General features: G+C 40.6%; 1 protein-coding gene across 2 annotated transcripts; it reads right to left on the bottom strand.

The window, feature by feature from the left end:
* Nucleotides 1–330: 330 nt before the first annotated feature.
* Nucleotides 331–22,772, bottom strand: LOC121952367 (gap junction delta-2 protein-like). Of its 2 annotated transcripts, XM_088088254.1 has the most exons (3): nt 21,119–22,772; nt 19,344–19,400; nt 331–2,801 (listed from the first exon to the last, which is right to left on the bottom strand). In XM_088088254.1, exons 1-3 carry the CDS (start codon nt 21,187–21,189, stop codon nt 1,934–1,936), a joined length of 996 nt encoding a protein of 331 aa, XP_087944380.1. In that variant the 5' UTR covers nt 21,190–22,772; the 3' UTR covers nt 331–1,933. The 2 variants fall into 2 exon arrangements, with proteins under 2 accessions (XP_087944380.1, XP_042354933.1); XM_042498999.2 differs by lacking the exon at nt 19,344–19,400 and having other exon boundaries at nt 21,119–22,493.

Raw genomic sequence — 22,772 nt, forward strand, 5'->3', positions numbered from 1 at the left:
TTTGCAAGATTCTACCACACCTGAAAGAAAACAAGCAATAAGAGCCAGAAGGACTTTTTCATACGTTTTTTTATAAAATAGAAGTTGCCTATTATAGTTTTAAGATCATTTTGCTGATAATACTTTTATATAAGTAGCATTTTAATATCGGTCTTCAACTTGTAACACTGATTTCACACTGTGGTATTAGTGTAGTGGCAGCAGTGGTTAGATTGCTTTAGTATGTGAAACTGTGATTCAGTTATTTAACACTTACCTCTCAACATCTTGACAAAAGTAAAATGTCAGAATTACACAGTAATTATCACTTAAACACAGCAACGTCGAAAATCTCTGTTTGCATAATAATTTATTCACATATTTTTTTCACATACTATATATTATTATTGCTGCAGTTCTGGAGCCTTTCAGATATTCTCTTTCAATATTCCCTCCATGGGATTCTATGTTCATATCTCTTTATATTTTTCATCTTCATGCATGCTGAGTATTACATTTCACAGGAGCAGGATGCAAATAAATAAAACAGTCTCTTTTTAAGTTACATGTCATAATCTATCCATTCTATTAATGCTTCAGTAACATGCCTTTTTCAAAGTCCATGGGGGGGGAGGGGGAGGGACACTTTTCGGGACATATAGTCTCCATTAGAGGGCGAAGGCTTAACAAAGGGCACATTAATTATACATATTGTTAAAGCTGGCAATCTATGATTAATCTTCATTACCACCCAAACTCCTGTTCCCCCATCCAAGTGAAGCTCATCTACACCGCATAGGGAAAAGGCTAAGTGTAATTATTACATTTCATCTATGTACAGTAACTTCGAAATATGGCACCAAATCTGCTTGTGAAAAAAAGCTTGAGGTTACACGTTAAAATATTCGTGACTACAATACTTCTTTCATTTTCATTGAAAAACTCCTTATATAATTTAGCCCCGTAGACAGCGATCACACTTTACAAAGTGGAAACACTGGCACACTTTTCTTGACTGTTTTCAGTTAGTTCTGAGAGTAAACAGCATGCCCTGCAGGCATTGGGAGCATTGTGGTGTGTGACACAGTGTTGGAAAATAAACCTAACTCATCCTTAATGCACCATGTGTTTCGCTTTGAAAAAAAGCTCCCAGGCAATGTCAGTCTGCTGTCTGATTGGCACCTAATGAAACAAAGATTATGAAGAAGAGTGTAAATCTTTAGAAAAAAGCTCAGTACACCAACAGCAAATACATTGTACCAGTTTCTGCTGATAGTTTTAGTGCTGATGGTTGTTGTGTTTAACTTTGTGTTTCTTAGAACATGTTTAAAAAGGTGCTTGTTTGTCCACCAAGTGACTTTTCTTGAGGATCAGGGACAATGCAAAAAAAACATTATCTTTCTTTCAGTAGCTCAGATTAGCTTAGCGTTCAATTTTCTGATTTAAGTCAGACATTGGCTTTTTTTTCCTCACACACATGCGTATGCATGCACACGCTTAAGCTCTTGCATATGCACGCATAATTGGAAAATAAGGGGATTATTTTTGACCTACAGCAAAGGCAAATAATGAAGAACTTCAGATAATTCATCCTCAGACTATCTTTACAGTATTTTAATATTATTAGGAACTGCTCAGTTTTATCTGTTGGGTTCTTTGAAGGCACCTAGTGTCACCTAGGCAGAGCAGAACTCTCCGTTGTGTAAGCTTTAGGTGTAAGCTTTGTTACAGCAAGACAGTTTCCTTTTCAGGAAGGTGATTCTTCTCTCTTGAAGTGTCAAAGACTCTACTTTATGAATTGATGTTTCATCATGACTACACAGAGTCTGTCTGTGCTCCTGAATAATAATGCAGTGGTGAGTTTTGTGCCCTAATGATCGGGGGTCCTGGGCCAGGGAAAAGCTCTTCTCCAAAATGTAAGAGGTCCTCGAGCCCCCAGGCAGAGAAGCCTCTGTCAGACGTAGGCTGACTCACTAGACTGGGTCCTGCCCAGGTTTGGGGCCTGGGACAGGTGTGAAACATCCTTCTTGCGCACTTCACAGATGGACTTCCTTCGGGCCTGCACCCCTCGGATGGCCGTCTTTATCTTCCTCCAGCCAAGGTGGTTGAGCTCAGCCAGGTTGAGCAGCACACATATGCCGCTCACTGCAAACATAAAGACCAGAAACACGGTCTTTTCTGTGGGACGAGACACATAACACTCCACCTCCTTCACGCAGGGGTAGCGATCACACTCAAACATCCCTGGCACATTGAAGCCATACAGGAAGTACTGGCCGGCCAAGAAGCCGATCTCCAGCGCGTTGCGGAACACCACTTGGATGACATAGAAACGGGAGATCCCTTCTTGCCGTCGCACTTTGGCACTCTTGTGCGTCGGAGGGAGTCCCCGGGGTCCGTTGGGGATCTCTTTGACCTCCAGGCAGTCATGATCCTCCTTACTGCTGTCGGGGTGCACCAGGATGCCGTTGATGTTGCGAGAGTGAAGCTTGCGAGCGTGATGGTCGTGATGGCTGCGGCCGTGGTGACCGTGGCCGTGGTGATCCATGTAAGGATGCAGGAGAGAGTAACTTCGGTCACGTGCTTTGGCGGACTGGTGCACAGAATACGTGATGAAGCACAGACTCGGCGTGCACACCAAGATGATCTGGAAGACCCAGTAGCGGATGTGTGAGATGGGGAACGCCTTGTCATAACAAGCCTGGTTGCAGCCGGGCTGCATGGTGTTACAGATGAACATGATTTGCTCATCCTCGTACACCTTTTCTCCCACTATGCCTACTATCAGGATACGGAAAATCACCACCACTGTCAGCAGGATCCTGCAGAGAGACAGAAGGAGAAGGAAAGGGCAGGAAGGGGAGGGGGTGAAAAGGAGACAGGCAATGTCAGTTAGTGTGGAACAGACGCACAAAGACTCAGGAAATATCTGGGTGTCAGTCTGACATTTTAGAATTGACTGCAAGTCTTATTTTTACATAATGTAACTGGTAAGTGGATGCTGAAGAAAACAGTCTTTAGGCAAGTTTTCAGCCTTAACAATGTGCCTGTGTGTGTGTATGGGTATGTTCATGCATGAAAGTGTGTGTGTGTGTGTGTGTGTGTGTGTGTGTGTGTGTGTGTGTGTGTGTGTGTATTTGCACGTGTTATAACTCAGCTGCTGTGACAAACAACACCGTAGGATGGTTGAGTTGCGCTCTAGATGGCATGCACACATGGGCTCACTAATCATAAGAGACTAAAACAGGAGGGGTCGTCAGAAGATAAAGGTGATTTCACACTCATCTTCACTGCCGAGCTGAAATGGAACAACATGTACACGAAATCAGTGTGTGTGACTGCACATGCATGCTTCAACAGCAATTGCAATTTACACTTCCATTGACTTAAGGAACGGTTTTATAAAAAATCACTGTTAGTGTTTATATGATAATACTAATTTTTGCCTTTCAACCTATACTATTAGGATTTTTTTACATTGTTACGGAGCTATTTAACAAATATTCTTCTACTACTTCTTTTTCTTCTTCTACTTCTTTTTACCTCTTTTCACTTGGCACCACATCATTAACGGATCAACCAGTGTCACAGTTGCAGGGCTTTTAGGTGTGTATGTGTGTAAAGAGCAACCAAATTCCAAAATAAATATTAGTATTGTACATTTCTGCAAGCCACTGACTTTTAAAATGAAAACTTTATTTCAGTTTCAGTTTTCAGTTTTATGTTGGCACAGTGCTGTTGTGTTTAGGTTTAGGCACAGAAAACACTTGGTAAAGGTTATAAAAAGATAATGTTTTGGCTTAAAAAACATGGTTTAGTCACCAGAAACATAGCTGGAAATGCCCTTAGATTTAGTAAAAACAAAAAAACAAAACTTGTTTTGTCACCACAAACATGGCTGAAAATGTCTTTATCTATTGATAGAAATACCTGTTTTTTTCATTACAATTACATCTGGAAATGTCCCTACTTCTTGTTAAAAATACCCAGTTTTGTCACCACAAAAAGAATTGGAAATGTCCAGACATCTCATTTAAAAATACCTGCTCTGTCACCATAGACACGTCTGGAAATGCCCTGACATCTCCTCACAAATACATGCCTTTTGTGTTTGTTGGTTTAGAACAGTGGCCTGCTGCTTGGCATTCGTCCATCGTCCCCTCCTGCCTCTCATATACATGTAATCTGAACCACGTCATCGTTGAAATACGATACACATGAAATGTACAAATGTAACATATCCATGGTTTGCAGAAATGTACAATGCCAACATTTTATTCTAGCTGGGCTGAAAAAAATAAGTCGCCTCACATCTGGAGGAAGTTCCTGTTCTCTGGATCATAGTGTGAGTTCTGATTACTGGCAACTTAGTGCTGAATCAACCAGGAGACATCTTCTGAAAACTGAGTGGGTCTTCACATTAAGCATCATTAGTGCATTGCAGCAGTTAGAGAGAGCTGTGTCCAGGGGCTGGAGGGTCTAGAGAGCGGTGCGGCTGCTTTTCAAGGCTTCTGAAAGAGACTGGTGTGCTGTACTGTTATCTTCTGGTGTCGATCCAGCATGAGCACTGCAGAGGAGGACTGGGGCTTTAGGGCTGCACTGTCAGCTCTTTCTAATGAGCGAGGAAAGCCTGCACATCATGGGGCTCCCTGGTATTTATGCCACAATGCAGTGGATGTGCACGCTCCCTGCGTGGAGGAGCCAATTACTTAGAACACGCTGGTTGCCGAACACAAGAGGGCCACCTAAGGCGACTGGAGGGATAGAGATAGATTGGAGGTGGCCCCAGGTGGGTTAGAACAACTTGGGTAATCGGCAGTTATATATGACAATAGCCTTTAATTCAGGTGATGTAACATAACATGATTCTTGTGCATTTTAAACATGCACATGAAACGTTGGGCTTCGTTCTTTCTGTTGTGAGAATCTATAATGTATCATTTAATTAGGCACCAAACATGCCCACACCTGCCTTCTATGGTCAGTTACCACAGCAACCAGCGAATTAGTGAAAGGTAAAGTTCTAGAAATGTGAAGTATGGAGAAAAAATGTGAAAAAATGTCATTTTTGTACTTGGGGAGTGACAAATGAATATATTTCATAAAGCGACTGAGGAGACAGCTAGTGAAAGATAAGTGGTATAGCAGAGGAACACGTGTTATCGTGAAATAGACTTAAACTAGAGCAGCACGCCGCTGCAGGACTGTTCCCGCTCCACCTGCGAAAGCATGCCTGTTTTATTTTTTCTTTGTGTGTGTGAGCAAGACAGACACGGGGACACAAAGACAAAGAGGGATAGTCAGCCATGTGTATGACTTGTGCAAAATGGCAAACGTCCGACCGTCAGTGCTCGGAGCAGCTGTGAGCGCGTACGCTACACTGACTTTCAGTATGTGTGGAAAATATAACAGTATAAAGCTGCACCTTTTGTCTTTCAGGAGTTACATGCAGGTCGTGTATGTAATTTATAGTAGCTTTCTGATCCTTGGCTGTGAGCTGGATGTTTCAGTGGTTTGATAGCAGTGGATTTGGCCAAAGGGCTGATATTGATGGCTCTCTGCACCACAAGGAGTCATTTGACGCATACGGCTCAGATATAGACCTGTGATCTGCACTGCTCATTTATATGCAAATATTTGTTGAGATGATAGAGGATTCTCCGTGTGAGAATCTGCCGCTCTGGATCCTGATTTAAAACGATGTAAGGGGATAGATACAGCACGTCTGCATTCACTCTCTGTTTCTAAGGTCTGCTTCTCCTCATGCCAGTGATAATTACTACATCATAATAGCATTAACTAAATGTCACTAAGTCTGCCTGCCGACCACGTCTCTGTATGGTGACACAAGCTCAGAGACTGGGCAGATCTAAAATGTGCACTTTAACGTTCTTGGTAAATTCCTCTGAAATACTTTTTATAATTCAGAACTAATAGATGGATTGTGCTTTATTATTTACAGATGTTGTAACGGCATCACTGCAAAATGACAACACCCCTATAAGCAGTTTGTAATCCACTGGATTCAGGCTCTTCCCTATGTTCTGTACAGACCAGTGACTTCCTCATTACCAGTACAGCCTATCCACATATGCTCACAACTATACTATATCCAAGGCCTGCTTCAGTGGCAGTCTGCACCCCTAGGAGTCCAGGTTAATTTTATGTGATTTTTGCCACCTTTCTGCCTTAAAATCTTTTAAACTGTCTTTACCCCCACATGCATGATATCCTTTTTTCTTAGCACATACTCAGCTGTAAGTCTGACTTATCATTTTGTCAATGTGATCAAGTATCTAGCTGCCGGGATGGTTAAATAGATGAAAAATGACACAAGTGCCAGTAAAAACACACAAATCCTCTGTGATAATCACTTAAAATGTTATTATAAAATGATTTTAAAATGATTGTTTCATTATTTATACATAGAATTCTGGCTGAAAAATACATTTAATGCTGTTTTATGAAAAATCTTGTATGTCTGTAAATAGCTGAAAAAATGTTACTATTCAGAGTTGTATAAAGTGTAATTTGCAAAGGTTTATAATAATAATAATAAAGAGATTAAAACAAAAAAGTAATAAAACAGCAATAAAACAAAACGCAAACAACACTGGGATCATAAAATATTTAATCACTGGGGGATAAGGGTAAGTTTAAAATTCAGAATAAAATAGCCACAGAGGGATGATTAAACCTGATAATATATTAAATATTAATAGACCATTTATAGTCTAATGCAGACATAAATGAGACACAGTGAAAGCGCCACATAAGCACTTTGTAGTGTTTTTCTCAGCTTGTCCTTGCATGATAGCCATGTAACTATAAATAATAGATAAGTAGATGGACTGCAGATGGTTGGACACAACTTACCTATGTGTAGCATTGTAAGTGAGGATGAGTGTCTCCTCCATAAATGAAGTCTGCACAATCCTTTGTGGAATTATTGCAAAATTTCTGACGCAGAGCTTCACACAGACTGAAAGTAATGATGCATACAGACGCTCCTCATCAACTTGTAAAGTCCAAAACGACCAAATTTATCACCATGAAGTTGCTCTCGGAGGTCGACAAACTTATCAATTTGATCGTAACGTTCTACTTGAACACATGGGCACCAGCACACCAAGTTCATTAGGACTCTTTAACTCCCATTTCTCCTGATTTGTGTAAATGACTGTGACAGTGAGGATAAACAACATCCCCAGGCTGCTAACAAGAAGCAGTTCATGGCTGCCTTCCCTTATACTGTATGTTGCAGAGCACAAGTGATCACTGACTACCTGAAAGCAAAAGCCTGAAACTTGGTCGTGTGCTGATTCCCTCTCTGTATGAGCTGATGAGGACTAATTGAATCCAGCATCAACATCTGACTGGGGACTAAGGATTTAAGGATGTGGACAACAAAGGATAAACCTTTTCTGTCCTCCTGAAATGCGACACACTTTGTGACTGCAGCTTTCTCAGTGCAGCTTTGCTCACCTCAACAATAACAGAAACAAATTTAGAAAACTTTTCCTAAGTACCGTACTGCAGACATTTCCACTATACTTGTTTGTTGGGCAGATTTGTGTCGTTAAAAAATTCCAAGACATTGCAGATATTGAGTGGTGTGTGTGTGTGTGTGTGTGTGTGTGTGTGTGTGTGTGTGTGTGTGTACTCCTGTGCTGGATAACAGGATAATCAGCACGGGGCAGATTGCTGCATTAGCAGAAAGCAGTGGACGAAGGTTATCTGCAAACATCAGTGTTTTAATTCCCGCAGAGTAACGAGCTGTACGTTAGAGCCGATTGAGAAAAGACAGCCTGAGCCTGCAGAATATGCAATAACCACCATAAATGATGAAAAAGATTTTAGAATTTTTATTATCTCAAATCTGAGGACAGAAAATCAAAATAAGGCCACTAGCTGAGTCGATAAAAGAAAAAGATGAAAAATACAATACATTGCATTGTCTGTGGCATGGTCACTTTAACCAAGATTTCCTTAAACATGCACTTATTTTCTGCTGAAAGGAGTCTCTTAAAACTATATAAAAAAAAAAGAAAGAGCAATGCCCGCCAGTGCAGTCAGTGCCTCCCAGCTGGGATTCTGTCAGCGTTAATTGTCCAGGAGGTTTAACCTGGAGCCGAATTATCTGCAGAGTACTATTCCTCTCTGAAACAAATGCAGGAGCTAATTAGAACAGCTAAAAACACTGAAAAAAACCCAGTTACACATTAAACACCAGTGTTTCTCTGATGCTGCTCAGCTCGTTGCGGAGGGGCTGCTAGCCCAACTCCTGCTTAATGTGTGCTCAAATTTTTTCTCTGATAACTTAAGATCTAAAGGTTCAGGAGGCTTTTTACCAAGAGCCAAATTATCCACAGAGCTCTCCCCCTCTTCAAAACAAACAGACCTGGTGACTAAAACCTATAAAAACACTGAGTAAAGCAGTTTTTGATTAATAATTTGTGTTTTTTAAATGCTGTCTGGCAAGGCAGGGGCTGGAGTAGAGCTGCAGCAAACGTTTTCTCTGCTCCTAAAGACTCAACTGTTTCAAACCAAGACCTAAAAAGTATATTGTAATAATGTGTCTTAAAACTTAACAAAAAATCAATATATGACAGCTTCTTGCAGACAAACACAACATGTGCAAAGTGGATATGATGCCACTGACAGGCAACAGTAATCAAATGACACAAATTTGTGTTGTATCAAAATGTATCCCCTTGTTGTGTTTGCCTCCCGTTGATGCATAGCGCCTCTTCAGTGGTTAGTCTTAGGGCTTAAGGGTTTAGGTAAGCTTCAGGTGGGGGGAAACAAAGTTTGACACAACATCAGATAAAAGTGACAGATCTCTCTGGGTTTGAACATTGTTAGAAGCGTTTTGGATAATGTAAGAACACCACTCAAGAACAAAGTAGTTTTCTGACATTTTAAAAAGTTACACATCGTATCTTTAAATGGCCTGTAAATTATCTCCCACATTCAGTCACCCCTCATCACTTCATTTAGCCGCCCACTCTCCCTTCAGCTAAGACTAATCATTTCATTTTAGGAGACTTTCTAAATCCCTCACACTGTGCCAGAGATTTAATAAGATTTGGAAGAAAATTAATCTAGCCTGTATTCCAGGGTTGGGCTCACATGTGAGCTTTTCTTAGTTACACTTCCATCTCCGCACCACTGACAGCTGGTATTTTCACTCAGTGCAAAGATCAACGGAGCTCAAACACAAGCTAACATTCACGTCTAAAGGGATGATAAAAGGAGGAAGTACAGATCTGTGCGTGATGCTTGGCTATATAACCTGATCTGTACACAGCTGATTGACCTGTGCGAGTGTGTGTATACTGTTTTGCTCTACGGCTGGTGTGTGTCGGCTGGACATGCAGGCTCTGTCTTTCCCAGAGGCTTTCTCAAACACACACACAAACACACACATACGTTCATTCATACAACAGCTGCTGCTGCCAGCCTCCAGGGACGACGATGGCCTCGAGCACCACAGCAGATGCATCGGGACACACACACACACACACACACACACACACACACACACACACACACACACACACACACACACACACACACACTTTACTCGCACACACACATAAATATAAATTACCCTTTACTGTATATGAGTCAACAAATACATAAAGTATATCTGCACATATGCACTGACTCCCTCCACAGTGTACACTGACAGGCCTGTGAAGGGCTGTCTAAGTGCAGTATTATCTGTAGAGAGTAAAAATATTCTTCCCGCCCGTACGCTCTCAATAATAAGCTCCACTGATTGCTGATGGCAGCACATAATGAATAAAGACCTCAGCAGGCAGAGAAATTAGGCAGCTTAATTATCAGAGTGCAGACATTTCTTTCCACCCGCCCCTCATCCACTGTTCCTCTCTCAAACTGTTTTAATAGTTTCAGGTTTTGCCCACGAATAAGGCAGCCGTGCATGACCGCCTGAGGTGCCACTTAAGAGTTGGTGTGACGGATGCATTAATATAAGGCTGAACTTGTGTGGTGGCTCACTTACTTAAGACCTCTTTAAATACTTAGCAATATTTTACTCAGAGCAAAAAACACAAATGATTTTTAAAAATAGGCCTCTGATATTTGTGATGCACACAAAACTCATTAAAGCCTTTTCAAACTGCAATTTTCTCGTGTGTCACGACACAGAGTCAGCACGTGCAGAAATGTAATTATCTCACTTGCTCGTGCAACAGTTCTAAAGGAAATGGCGTCCAGTTTTCATTCAGGAATAAAAGAGTAACAAGGGAAGTTGACTGGGGGAGACTCAGGTAACGGCCTCAAGACTGAGACACAAACAGCTTCTGAGTAACGGCAATACCGTAAGTATTTAAACCTTCGCACCTTGAGCAAATTGGTGCGATTTCTTTCAAAAACAAGGGAAAAAAGGCAATAAGCGACTTGGTTAGAAATGTTCCACAAATTGCAAGAAATTATGAGATTTAGAAAGTGATTTTTTAAAAAGCAAGAGAAAATTGTCTAGGGACAAAAACTATATTTCTAATGATCACAATTTATATTAATTAATATATTATATATATTAATTAATATATATTAATATATTAATTAATATCATTTAAAGCACATTTCCAAGACCTGTTTGCCTTTTTTTTTAATCTTATTTTATTTAATTTTATTTATTTATTTTGTACTAATTCTAAGGTAATTTTCTTTTTACTTTTTTACTACTTTCTTGCTAATTTTGGTGTCTTCTTTTTCTTTTGTTGCTCATTGCCTTCTTCCCATGTTTTTGAAAGAAATCAAAGCTATTTGCTCAGGTTTCAAAGGGTTAAGATGAAAAATAACCTCTCTTTGTTGTTGAAACATATGGATGGTAGGTTATTGTCCAAAGCCGGAGGATGTTGTATTTGAAGAAATTTCGCACACAACTTTCCTATCAACTCATTGCACAGCCTAACCAAGCGAAGTGTTGACGTCAGTGTAAACCAGATGCAGCCCGCCTTCATCCCCTTTTTCTTTACTCCATCAAAACTAACCCTTTCATCTCGATTCAAGCTAAGGCATGCAAACATTATGCAAAAGTATTTCTCTCCTGAGTTGAAAATCTTCAAATGAACGGTCTCAGCATTTTCCATGTGATTCCTAAAAGGCATATTTTGCTGATTGCATCAATATGCGATTTCAGAATATTCCATAAATCACTTTGCAGATTCAGTATTTGAAGCAATGACAGTTTGATCAACTATAGGATGGATTTTACAAAATGCTTCTGCATAGACTCAAAAACAGCATAGGCATATAATTATCCATAGATTTTTAAATCTCAATTTATTACTCAGACAGGCTTTTGATGGAGGACTCATCTTCAAACATGGAGAAAATCTTTCTATTTTGTAGCGGGACACAGAGCAGATTAGGCTTATATTCACTCAACCAACTTATTTTATGTCTGTAACATTTTTTAGCTCAGTACATTTAACTTTATGAAAAGCATTATTGCATAATTTTGGCCACGTTTCCAAAAATCAGTCACAAGGTTTAAGTCACAGGGTTTTAAAGTAAACTGAAACTCAATAAAATCCAAACTTCTGTTCCTGTTCAACCTTATTTCAGGCACCTGGGTTTTAGGTGAAACTGCAGAGAGAAATTATTTTGAGGAAAAGTAAAGCTTCTTATAACTGCAGTGCATTCTGGTCCACTGAGGACAGGTTTCAGCAAATCTTTTCCAGCCCTGCAATGACTCATATATAATAGCCAGCCTTGAGACTCGAGAAAATCCCTCTCTCTTTGATACTGACAGACTGACAATAAAACCTGATGTTTCCTGTTCATACAGCTTACATTTTTCTGCAGTTCACAGAGCTCTATTAAAGATTATATTCTGTCTTTACAGGGTTCAGTGCAAATGATCTGGTGTAAAACAAAACATATAACAAAAAAAAACTCCCAGAAATTTAAGGTGCATCATTTTTAAGTGGGTTTTAGGGCAGATTTCTGCTGACGCCTTATGCGTTTTCCACCTCCTTGTGAATAATTGCCGTCATACCACAGTGACAGCTAACCAAACTGAGCACGGATTTGTCTGAATTTATGTTAGATTAGCCTATAATGATACAAGTAGAGGGCCTTGTGGGAAATAATATATGTTTCTCAGGTCCTTGGCAAATGTGCTGCAAACCAGATGAATCATAAGCTACATCTGAACTAAGATGAATTAAATGCAAAATGCTTCCCATGGGAAATTTGTGTTAACACATAATGTTATTTTATCAAGCGTCTCCCTCCTTTTAGTTGTGGTTAACTGGAATTTCATGGCTGGCCTCGCAGTCACTTTATCATGTCTGCTGGAGTTGTTGTCATGATTTATTAACGAGTTTACAAGTCACATGATGCAGGCTTTCAAGAGCTGCGGTTTATATTGTGTGTGGAGTGAATCTGACGCAAAATGGCACTCACAAATATAATCTGATTATGTCTTGTTGGGCAGTTTTTCACATATCTTTTAGTACTCTAATAGCTGGCAGGAGCACATGGGGCTGACATGGCCTCACGTCGTCAGTCCTAATGGTCACTGACTCGACTCACTAGGCATTGCCCCACTTGGCGAGCTTGTGTTTAGGAGAGTCAAAGATGGAGGATTCAAGGATGTAGGAAGAAATCTGTTCTGACGTGAACATGAAATGTTTATCAGCGTTTGTGCTCTGAATGAAGATTCTCACAAATCTACTTCTAGCACAACATATTTTATGTTAAAAATGTCAATTAAGATGCTTTTTTTGGTATTTCTGAAAGAAATTAATAGGCATTGACGAAAGAAAAGGAACAACTGTGTCACTTTCAGTATCTAGTGTGACCAATTACACTGTCAAGCAGGTTGTGTTAATCCAAAAAAGAGTAATACTACTACTGATAATAATAATTACTGTTATTGTTTTGAATCCATTCTTACTAAAAAAAATATTGATATTTGCAGCTTTTAAAGTGACGCCTGAGACAACATGACCCATAGTAGCTGTCATAAGCCGTAAAACTGTCTGACTAAAGTTCTGACTGAACTATTTCTCTCTTACAGCCATCAGCTCTGTGTAAAGACACCTGCTTCCCTTATGGCTTTTGCCAACTTTCTGGTGGATTATTCGTATTTCTGCCAATATGATGCAACCTGCTGTCGCTGATAATTGTTGCTACAAGATTTTTCTTGGCTTTCACTGGAAATTGAGTATGATACTTTTAATTCCATCATACATCTAATTTGATTTGCCACCTACCCAGTGTTAATTTTAATCAGCGGTCTACATAGAAGATGTCTCACTGATACAAAAACACACTCAGGGACCTCTGGATACTGCACTTCCCACATGTAGCTTACTGTAGTCATGAACTATCATTATGAGGACAACTCCAAGCATGAATGAACTGCTATGGCAAGTGAAAATAAATGTTTTCATTTAGAATATAAAAATCAGGAAAATGTATCGTGAATACATTATGTTCTCCATATTTATCTATTTTTTAAAATCTTTTAGTGGTCTTAAATATATGTATTGATATATATTAATTAGTACATTTGATTCTCGAACACATGGATTGGTGTTCACTACATTAATTATTTGCCCATTACAATATTAAACTTTTACCGTTATTATAATTTAATGAGGGCCATAGGAGATGAAGACTGGTATGTTTTTGTTACAATTTTTCTTTGAGCAAAATTTATCGACTCATTTTCAAACTCATTTTCTGTACAATCTACTTGGAGCTGCCTTTATGATCTTGAAAAAGAAGTCAAAAGAAAACATACATACATCTGAAAGGACATAGAAAGTTCAGAAATCCTGTCCTAATTAAAGAACTCTAACACGTGGGGAAATCATTAAAAATAAAGAACATTTAAGCTATGTATAGGGAAAACATTACACGCCCGGTAAAGCTCATACACAACCCTTCAATGGGTTGCTGAAATGAATAATGGCCTGCGCTGAATGAAAGCTGAGCTCAGCTCTACTGGCAAAATCCCCCTGTCGAACAGTATAATCAATAACATTCAACATCAGGGATTGCTACACAAATAAACTAATGACAACTCTAGATGTGCAGAAAAATGGTTTAATTTGAGAGACAGTGCCGCTCCTCGCCAAAGGATGATGGATTACTAATCCTGTCAAATGCTGAAATATTGCTTTTGCTTTGCAACACAATCGTCCCAGGCGGTATAGATTTTACCCAGGAAGCTTATTATTAATGATTCATGAAACAGATTCATGTTCTCTGTGAACGGGATGATGCCCTCAATTAAATCTCCTACATCTCAAATTATTTTGGGACAAGTAGAGTGCCCTCCTAAAGTAGGGTACCTTCCTCTTATGGATATCCTGACCTATTTTGGTGAAGTGGAGAGAGAACAAACATATGTGCACAAAAACTACAGGAGTGAACAACTTTTAGGCTGACCATCATCTGTATTTTGCTTTTAGAGCCCCAAAAAACCAACAAGGATGTAGATATATTTGGTTTCAAACCTTTCAAGACTGTCTATTCAAGTGCTGCTTTTTTTTTTTTACCAAGTGAGTAAAAGAGCAGCAAGGTATTTTATACACCACTTTGTCCATTACATTAAAAGGCCAGACAAATCTGCATGCATTTTTAATGGTTGACTTGACATCAGTTGCAACTTGCAACAAGGACCCCATAACATTTATCAAGATTTTATGAAGTATTTATGATGCTAAAGTGAGGAGCGATAGATGGTAAATAATAGATACTTAAACTCTGTTATGGAGGGAGGTGAATAGATACAGATTTTTTTCAATAGAGTACATCAACCCAATCACCAGAAAAAACATTGCACATTGCTGCAAATCAAGGATATATTACATTTGTGTTACTGGTAAATAATAATTATAATAACGGTATATAATATAATAATTAATAGTGGATACGTTGAAACTTTACATTGAAACTTTACGTTTCAACAACACTGTGGTTAATACAATTAGTTTCAGGCACAAAAAACACTTAGTTTTAACAAGGAAAATATGCTTTGGCTTAAAATAGGAGAAAACAACTATGTTGGTGTAAAAAAAACACTAGAAAAACTGATGAAATGCTACAAAACACCCATGTTTGGTGCCTGAAAATCCTCTGGAAACACACCATTGACTTGCTAAAACTCAACCATTTTTGTTGTTTGTTGGTCTCAGACAGTAGTCTGCAGTGATCTGCAGTTGGCAGGCATCTAATGTAGGTGACACTCACCACAGCTCTTTAGAAACATTGATATGATAGGTATGAAACATAAAAATGTAATGTATTCACAGTTTGCAGAAATGAACAATGCCAAAATCTTCTTCTAATGACTTGAAAGAGTACATACAATTAAATATGAACCAATTCTATTCGCTTAAATAACTTTTATGCTGATTAAAAAGCAAGATATGAAATGTAATGCAAAATACATGATGAGTTCATTAAACCTTTAACAACAGAGAGTGTCTCCCTCTTATTAAAGGAGTTGTTTATTCAGCCTAACCTGCACTGCTTTGTTTGCAAAGGTGCTGAATATTACATGTAATTTCTCTCGGGATGAAACCATCCTCAGTTTTTATGAGAGCTACAGTTAGAGCATTACAGTCAGATTAAGGTGAAGTTAAAAAAACCCACAAAGGTCTTGCGTATTTTTAGAAATCCTCATCAATGCAGAGGACACATATTGAGTTTGTGTGTGCACGCAGACTGTTTCCTCAGCAGCAGGGTCAGTCAGCAGCTCCAGAGGAAGGGGCTCTGACACAGATTCTCAGCACTGAACCTCTGCAGAGGGAGAACGTCTCTTCCTTCCTCTGTCTCCTACTCACCCCCCTCTGTACCCTTTTTGTTCTATAGCTCACATCCTCTCCTCTCTATCCTGCCATCCGGCAGCCTTTATTATTTTATCTTCCTTAGATCACTCCAGTCCTCCATTATCTCTGCCTCTTTTTTTTCTACGCTCTGCTTGTCTTTGGCACTGACCTCACTACAGCATTGCAGTGTTAGGGAAGATGCATCAACACATCTTTTCTTTTTTCTTTCCTACCTGCAAGGTGTGTAACTCAAACCCGAAGGCTTCATCTTCTCTCGGTAGAACGAGCATATAACAAAGCACACCTGAGTTCTGCAAAACACCTGAGCACCACGTGAAAAAAATGATGTGGTATGTCATGTTTTAATATAACATACTATGATATACTTTACTGCCCTTAAGTAAACGAATGCATCACAGAATAATGATGACAAAAAATTCGATTTTTACATATAGTATTAATGGTCGTCTGAGAAGTTAAATGAAAATGTATGTAATTTTGTTTGAGGAAATTGAAAGCTATGTCTCACATCAGGAAATACACGAAGGGATGGCCTTAGGTGCTAAATGAAGCCCTCAACATTCAATTGTTTAAAGTGCTATGAGGGCAAATCTCTTTTTTTGGCAAATCAGAAAAATATACAAGCAGTTGTTTGTCCCACTGGTTTATGTGCATTGAGAGAGTATTTTGTTCAGGTTTTTAAATATAAGTCTGTTAAGCCAGAATAATAAATAGGATGAAAAGAAATGTAAATGAATAACAATTTGGAAATTTTGGATTGTGGACGCAGGACGCATTTGGCTATATGTACATGTTTCTGTTGTAAAGCACAATATCAGAACTACCAGCAAATCTCTGTTCGACAATTAATATTTATTGCAAACCTGATGTTATGATAAAAAAAGTAACAGTACTAATTATAAATAAACATAAACATGTATAGAATTTTAATACATATAAGACAACTGCAAACATTATCAAGGCTGCTGGGGTTATAGTTTGAACAACTATACCAGTGTATCATCAGCATATTAATGCAAAAATATATTTATCAATTTTGGTGACAAAAATTAAGTAGAAATCTATGAAAAATATTATTACCGGTAGTTGCTGCATAGCAACATGCAGCTTTGAGGGTCAGTCAACACATGTATGCATTTCTATGAATATCAGCAAGAAAGTGAATATGAGCACCTCTACAAACTGACTGAATAAGCCCACCAGTGAGCTTGTAACTTCTGCCCATCAAGAGCAGAAACCTAATTAATTATCTTAATCAACACACTTGGTGAGATACAAAGAGATATTTAACAGGCCATACCGAACTGTCAATTATCCAGTGCTGAAAGCCCCGTGGTCACTATTACTGTAAATATACAGTAACCTTGGTTTGGGTGAAAGAATGAGGTTAATGCAGCCTTGACAATGATTTCTTTCACAGTGTAATCATGATTACGGTCATTGGTTATCCATGCACACGCTGTTCATTGCCCAGTTAGAAGTCAGGCGTATGGAGATCACAATACACAATACACACACATTAATCTTTGAATGAGTCATAATATGCAAGCCACCTGTGGTTAGTCAGAGGCACAGAAGCAACTCTCAATTTGTCTGTCTTTTTCAAAGACCATAATTAAGCTAACCTATGCCACTGCGTAGAGATGGTCCGTTTCTATTTTTAACACCGTCATGTATGCCTGGGCTAATTATCTGTCCTATGCCAGGGCATAGGTTAGCTTAAAACCTACAATTAAGAAACAGCTTAATTGTAGCTGGATTAGACAGTCTAGACATCCGACAATGCTATCTGACAGTGTCTCACAGTGAAACTACATCCTCACGTTGCAAGAGAGTAAGAGGGTTGGCACTCAAACAGATGACTGACATGCAACCATGTTCCAAAGTTTTGATGCAGGGGAGACTTTTCAGCCATGGGGAGACATCACTGTTCTGTTCTTTGGAACGGCATCCTTTGAACTGCAAGCGCACACACATGCAAACTCTTTCAAAGAGACTACACACAGGCTGAACATCCTATATGTGATGCCATCCAGCGGTTGCTGCATGCTGTGGCCACACCCTGTGAAGTGCGAGACTTCACAATGCACAACAGTGCAACGCTACATCACAGTTGGTTGTGTTCACAAGTGCAACAGACCACACCTGACCACACCCAACTGGGTTGTTGGGTGTGGTCAGTGGTGCAACAGACTTGAACCTTTCAACCCATAGAGGTCAGTGCAACAATTTTGACTCCATACATGTTTTAGTTTGGAGTTGCTCATTAACAATCTAGGAGGCATCTTTACAGCACAAAACTGTGCCTGTGGTGAACAATTCTCCAACTTGCTGGTACATCCAAAAACATCATTCTGATCATTTAAATGTTAATTGGAATTGATTTCCTGACCATGCAGACACATGCTTAGGATTAGGAATCAAGTCTTTATCTTTAGTAGTTTTTGTGTTATTGCTAAGATTGTCTTAAGAGTGTCTATATCTAAAAATGCCTGAATACAAGTAAAGAAAACAATATCCAGACCACCACTTAATGATAAATTACTACAACCTAACCCAAGGTCTCTCTGTCCACCAAACTGCATAAAAATACATACTAAATGCATTTATTGAGATATCCTATAAGCACGCTAGCTAAAAGGAACAACATTAAAATTGCCTTGGCAATGGGAAAAGCAAGTTTAGTTATCTTCGGCCTCACAAAATACTACAAAGCGACTCCAGAGACAATGTTTCTTGACTCACATAGCAGAGGGAACCTCTTTGGAAAGCAGCTAATGTTACAGCTAATACCCTAGGGTCAAATAGAGAGCCTTGTTGGACAAACACAGTCTGAGGGAAGCCAAAACACATAGGGATCATTTACAGAGCATTTCACTGTTATTCAGCAGGGTACCACATGTCCTGATGTCCTGTGGGCATCACACAAACTACTTACTGGATGAGGGAATCATTTTACTGGTTTGTAATAGTATTCATATAATGTCATTTTTTGTCAGGTTTTGACACAGTGGGTAATTAGTCTAGTAGAGTCTATGATACAGGGAACAAAAAACTGGAAGAAAGCACAAAGGACTATTCTAAATTGAGCCAGCACTGCTCACTTGACTAAATGTATTTTAGGTATCCAGGGGGACCCTTTTTAATGTTCAACCAGTGAAGTGCATGATCAACAAATTAAGCTCAAATTAAGCATGTAAGAGGAAGCCATTACATCATCAAAGTACTCATTATGACTTTTGAGAGAGGTAGCAGACAAATTGAGAGTTGCTTCAGTGCCTCTGAAAAACTGTATGCGGCTTACAATCATTGAATCATCCAAAGATTGATTTTTCAGCATTCTTTACCCTGTGCTCACAGGGTATTACTGGTTCAGCGACCAGGACTGGATTTTAAAGCTGCATTAAGTAATTTTTGACCACTAGGGGGCGGAAAGACTCCAGAACAAATTCACAACAGTTAGCAGTTAGCTTATGAAGTCGTTATGGCTAACATGTTAGCAAACAGTTTCCTACTTACAAATCCAGCAGAAACAGAGCAACACGGACATCCCTTTGGTCTCCTTTGTCTGGCCACCTGTTGAATGTAATTCCAATATTCACTGGCGTTTAGCCCTCGTTTGGTCTTCCAGCGCATGAGAAAAATATCTGTCTCCGTCTTGCTCTCTAAACGTTTCTTCACCAGTTACTTTGGGTCTTTGCCATTTCGCGTTGGGCAGTTAGCATACATTAGCTTGCTTTAGCTTCTGTGTTGGGGGCTGCTGCCCACAGTCGTGTATGAGCTGACATTGTTTTGGTTTTTTTTGCTGCAGAAACCAAAACAATGAGCTGACAATGGCTGAAAGCTGCGTAGAGCTTCATAGTGAGATGTTGATTCTCAGTGATACTGGTTGTACTACCAATCCCATAAAGCAGGAGGGAGTCATTTAATAAATGGCACAAAATATTGCTTAATGCATCTTTAAATCAAGTCAACATGCTGTACTACAGTATGCAGGTTTTCATTCCATCTAAAGACTAGACCAGGTGATTTCATTGATAAAGGCACTTTCCACCACAGAGGAAGAACTCGCTGAAATTACTTGGTGTAGTGTTTGATTTGAAGGAAAATCTCCATCACACATGGCTTCCTTGATCAACAGAGGTTTTGCTATAATGCGGCTCACATCATCTCTACTGCTCTGATATAATGTAGCCATATAGTGCTTAGTGTAGTCAATAAGGCATGAACTAATTTTCACTCATTCAACTTACACACAGAGCACACACACGCACACACACGCACACACACACACACACACACACACACACACACACACACAATCACTCACACAAAGCCAGTGGAGCAGAGAGAAGGTTAGGCCATGCCCTTGTTGCGGACTACCTGAGGTTTGGATTAATGAGCACAGCAGTGCAGTCAAATTCATATTCTTTTGTGGCTTTTCTTTGTTTCTCTGAAAAGCAATTTTCAAATTATTTTTTTTTACATCTGGGTTTCACAGGCTAAACCACTTTGACTCGTCACTATCTCAAATGTCTCATCGTGCCATTTGGATTGTGCTTAATGGCTGGAATATTTTTTTTTTTACATTTAATTTAACACACAGAGATGATGTGGAGCGCATTTCTCACACAGAGTTTACAGCATGTCTCCATGGCATGTCTCCACTGCTAATCAAACTAAAAGCTCATCTGTTCAACCCTCCGCCACGAACCATTCTCACAACAAATATGAGAAATGATCGGATCGGACCTTCTTTACGATGCAAATAAGTGTCTGCTGCTAAAAAAATATTGAATGAACTTGTCTTTTTTGTCACAAGTTCACACGGAGTTCAGAGCCGTTTACTCCCCTTTGATTCTACCTTCCACACCTGCTTGCTCGCCATCCTTTCATCTTCTGCACCTCTGCTCTCCTCTCACTCCCACTCCCCTCTCCTCCTTCTGTCCTATTGGTCTGTGGCCAACAGCATCAAGCGTTATCTATCAATAGCGAGGCTATTAGGTAGTATCAACACAGGAACCTCTCTGAATTAACCATAATGCCCAGTAAAGCCCTGTATTGATTATGTGCAATTAGTTTATCCCTTAACTAATGATGGGTGTGTAGGATAAGGGTGAGGAGAGCAGGGAGGAGGAAAGGATGGGGGGAGGCAGGGATGACTGTGGGGGACTGTAGAACAGAGGAGAGCACTGGGACAAGCCTGAAGAGGGGGATCCATCAACTGATACATACATACATATAGTGTACATAAAAACACCAAGCTCAAACAAAAAAATCCATCAGTGTCTTACCTTCCGATCATGGTAGAGTGCTGCTGGACAGCCGCCTCCAGCAGCCTCTCCAAAATGGTCCATTCTCCCATGGTGATGGAGAGGTGGCAGGACTGTCAGAAGAACTTGGGGAGCCGCTTTCTCCAGTGGACTCCTTCTCCTTCTTCCCAGGACCGGCCCGCACTCTGGTGGACCTGCTGGAGAGCTGGGGGTACACCCAACCCCCGTCCCTGCACCGGCTCCTTTTGACCTCTACACGTTGACCTGGCCGCCCGTCAGTGCGTCTTTGACTGTGTGTGAGTGTCTTCTCCTGGGCCTGTCCCGCTGCGCTTCTCCTCCTGGTGGAGGAGAGGTGCTGAGCTGATTGCCTCCCCCTCCTCTCTCCCTCAGTCTTCTCCCCCTCCCCTGTGCGGTGATGCTTGTCCTCCCCCTGCCGCACCACTCAGCTCTGCGCTACGGCATATGCTATAGCTCACTGTATGACAGCCATGATCTCAGCCTTCTCTTTTCCACTTGCCTCTCTCTGTCCCCCCTTTGCTCTTTTCTCCTCTTCCTTCGTTCTCCACCCTACCCCCAGGGCACTCCTTGTACTTTACCTGCACTCCCTGCCATCAGTGCTGCTCTGCGCTCGTCCTTGCATTGTGTAGGATGTTTGCCTTTGCTGCACCCTTGCTACTCTAACCTAAACACACACACTGCATACAGCAGATCCTCTTTGGCTCACCTCAGCGAACAGCACTGTAAACACACTTGCACTCGATGACAGCTCTGGATCCCACTCTCCCACTTCCTACCGACTGCAGATCCACACCAGCACACAAAGCCCCTGCCTGCTGAATGTCATTTTACGACTGGAGGAATGGTCGCTCCCACAGCTCCGAGCGCTGCAAGGACCCATAAAAACCTGCACACACACACACACACACATACACACACACTCGGAGCCGCACACACAAACACGCTGCCACCCAGCCCCTCAGTAATAAATCAGCTGCCGTGCTGCATCCAGTGAGGCTGAACCGCGGCAGTGTGCTGCAGACCTGCTGTCCTGTGTTGTCCCCCCGGCTAATTTCAGCACAGTCCAATGCCCAGAGTCATGTCTGCCGCAGAGAGCGGGGATGAAAAGCTGTCCTGTGAAGCCTATTTCTGGGCTCCATCATCTCACATCCCCCTCTCCCCCTCCTGCTCTCCTTCAACCTCCACTCTCTTCCTCCTTCCCCTCCTTTGCTCACGTTTGTGTGCAGATCTCAGTCTTGCCAACTACCTCTACCTCAGCTCCCCGTCTTCTCTTTCTCCCTCTCTTCCTCTGTGTCTCTTTCTCGCTCATGGAATCGCTCTATCTCTGTCACACTCTGTGAGCATGCAACACCCCCCTCCTCCTCTTCTCATAGATCTCTCTCTCCTCCTTCTCCCTCCTTCCCTCCCTCCTCTGGTAAATGTGCTTGGATTGCTACCCTGATCGCTGCTTTACTTATGCTTGCAAGAATGCCTCCCACCGCACTGCTGTGTCTGTTCCTGCCTGATGTTGCACAGAAAAAAGGGATTCGAGATCTAACCGTGCCTTCTGCCCTGTCTCCACCGCAATCCTTTGTTCCAGTCTGGGAGCTCGGTGGTGTTTCCCAGACTCTTTAAACGCTCTCTTTTCCTCACTCTCTGTCTCACATCATACTTCCAG

Source organism: Plectropomus leopardus, chromosome 15 (genome assembly GCF_026936395.1).
Source record: "Plectropomus leopardus strain MGB_pleo_1.0 chromosome 15, ASM2693639v1, whole genome shotgun sequence".
Taxonomy (NCBI): Eukaryota; Metazoa; Chordata; class Actinopteri; order Perciformes; family Serranidae; genus Plectropomus; species Plectropomus leopardus.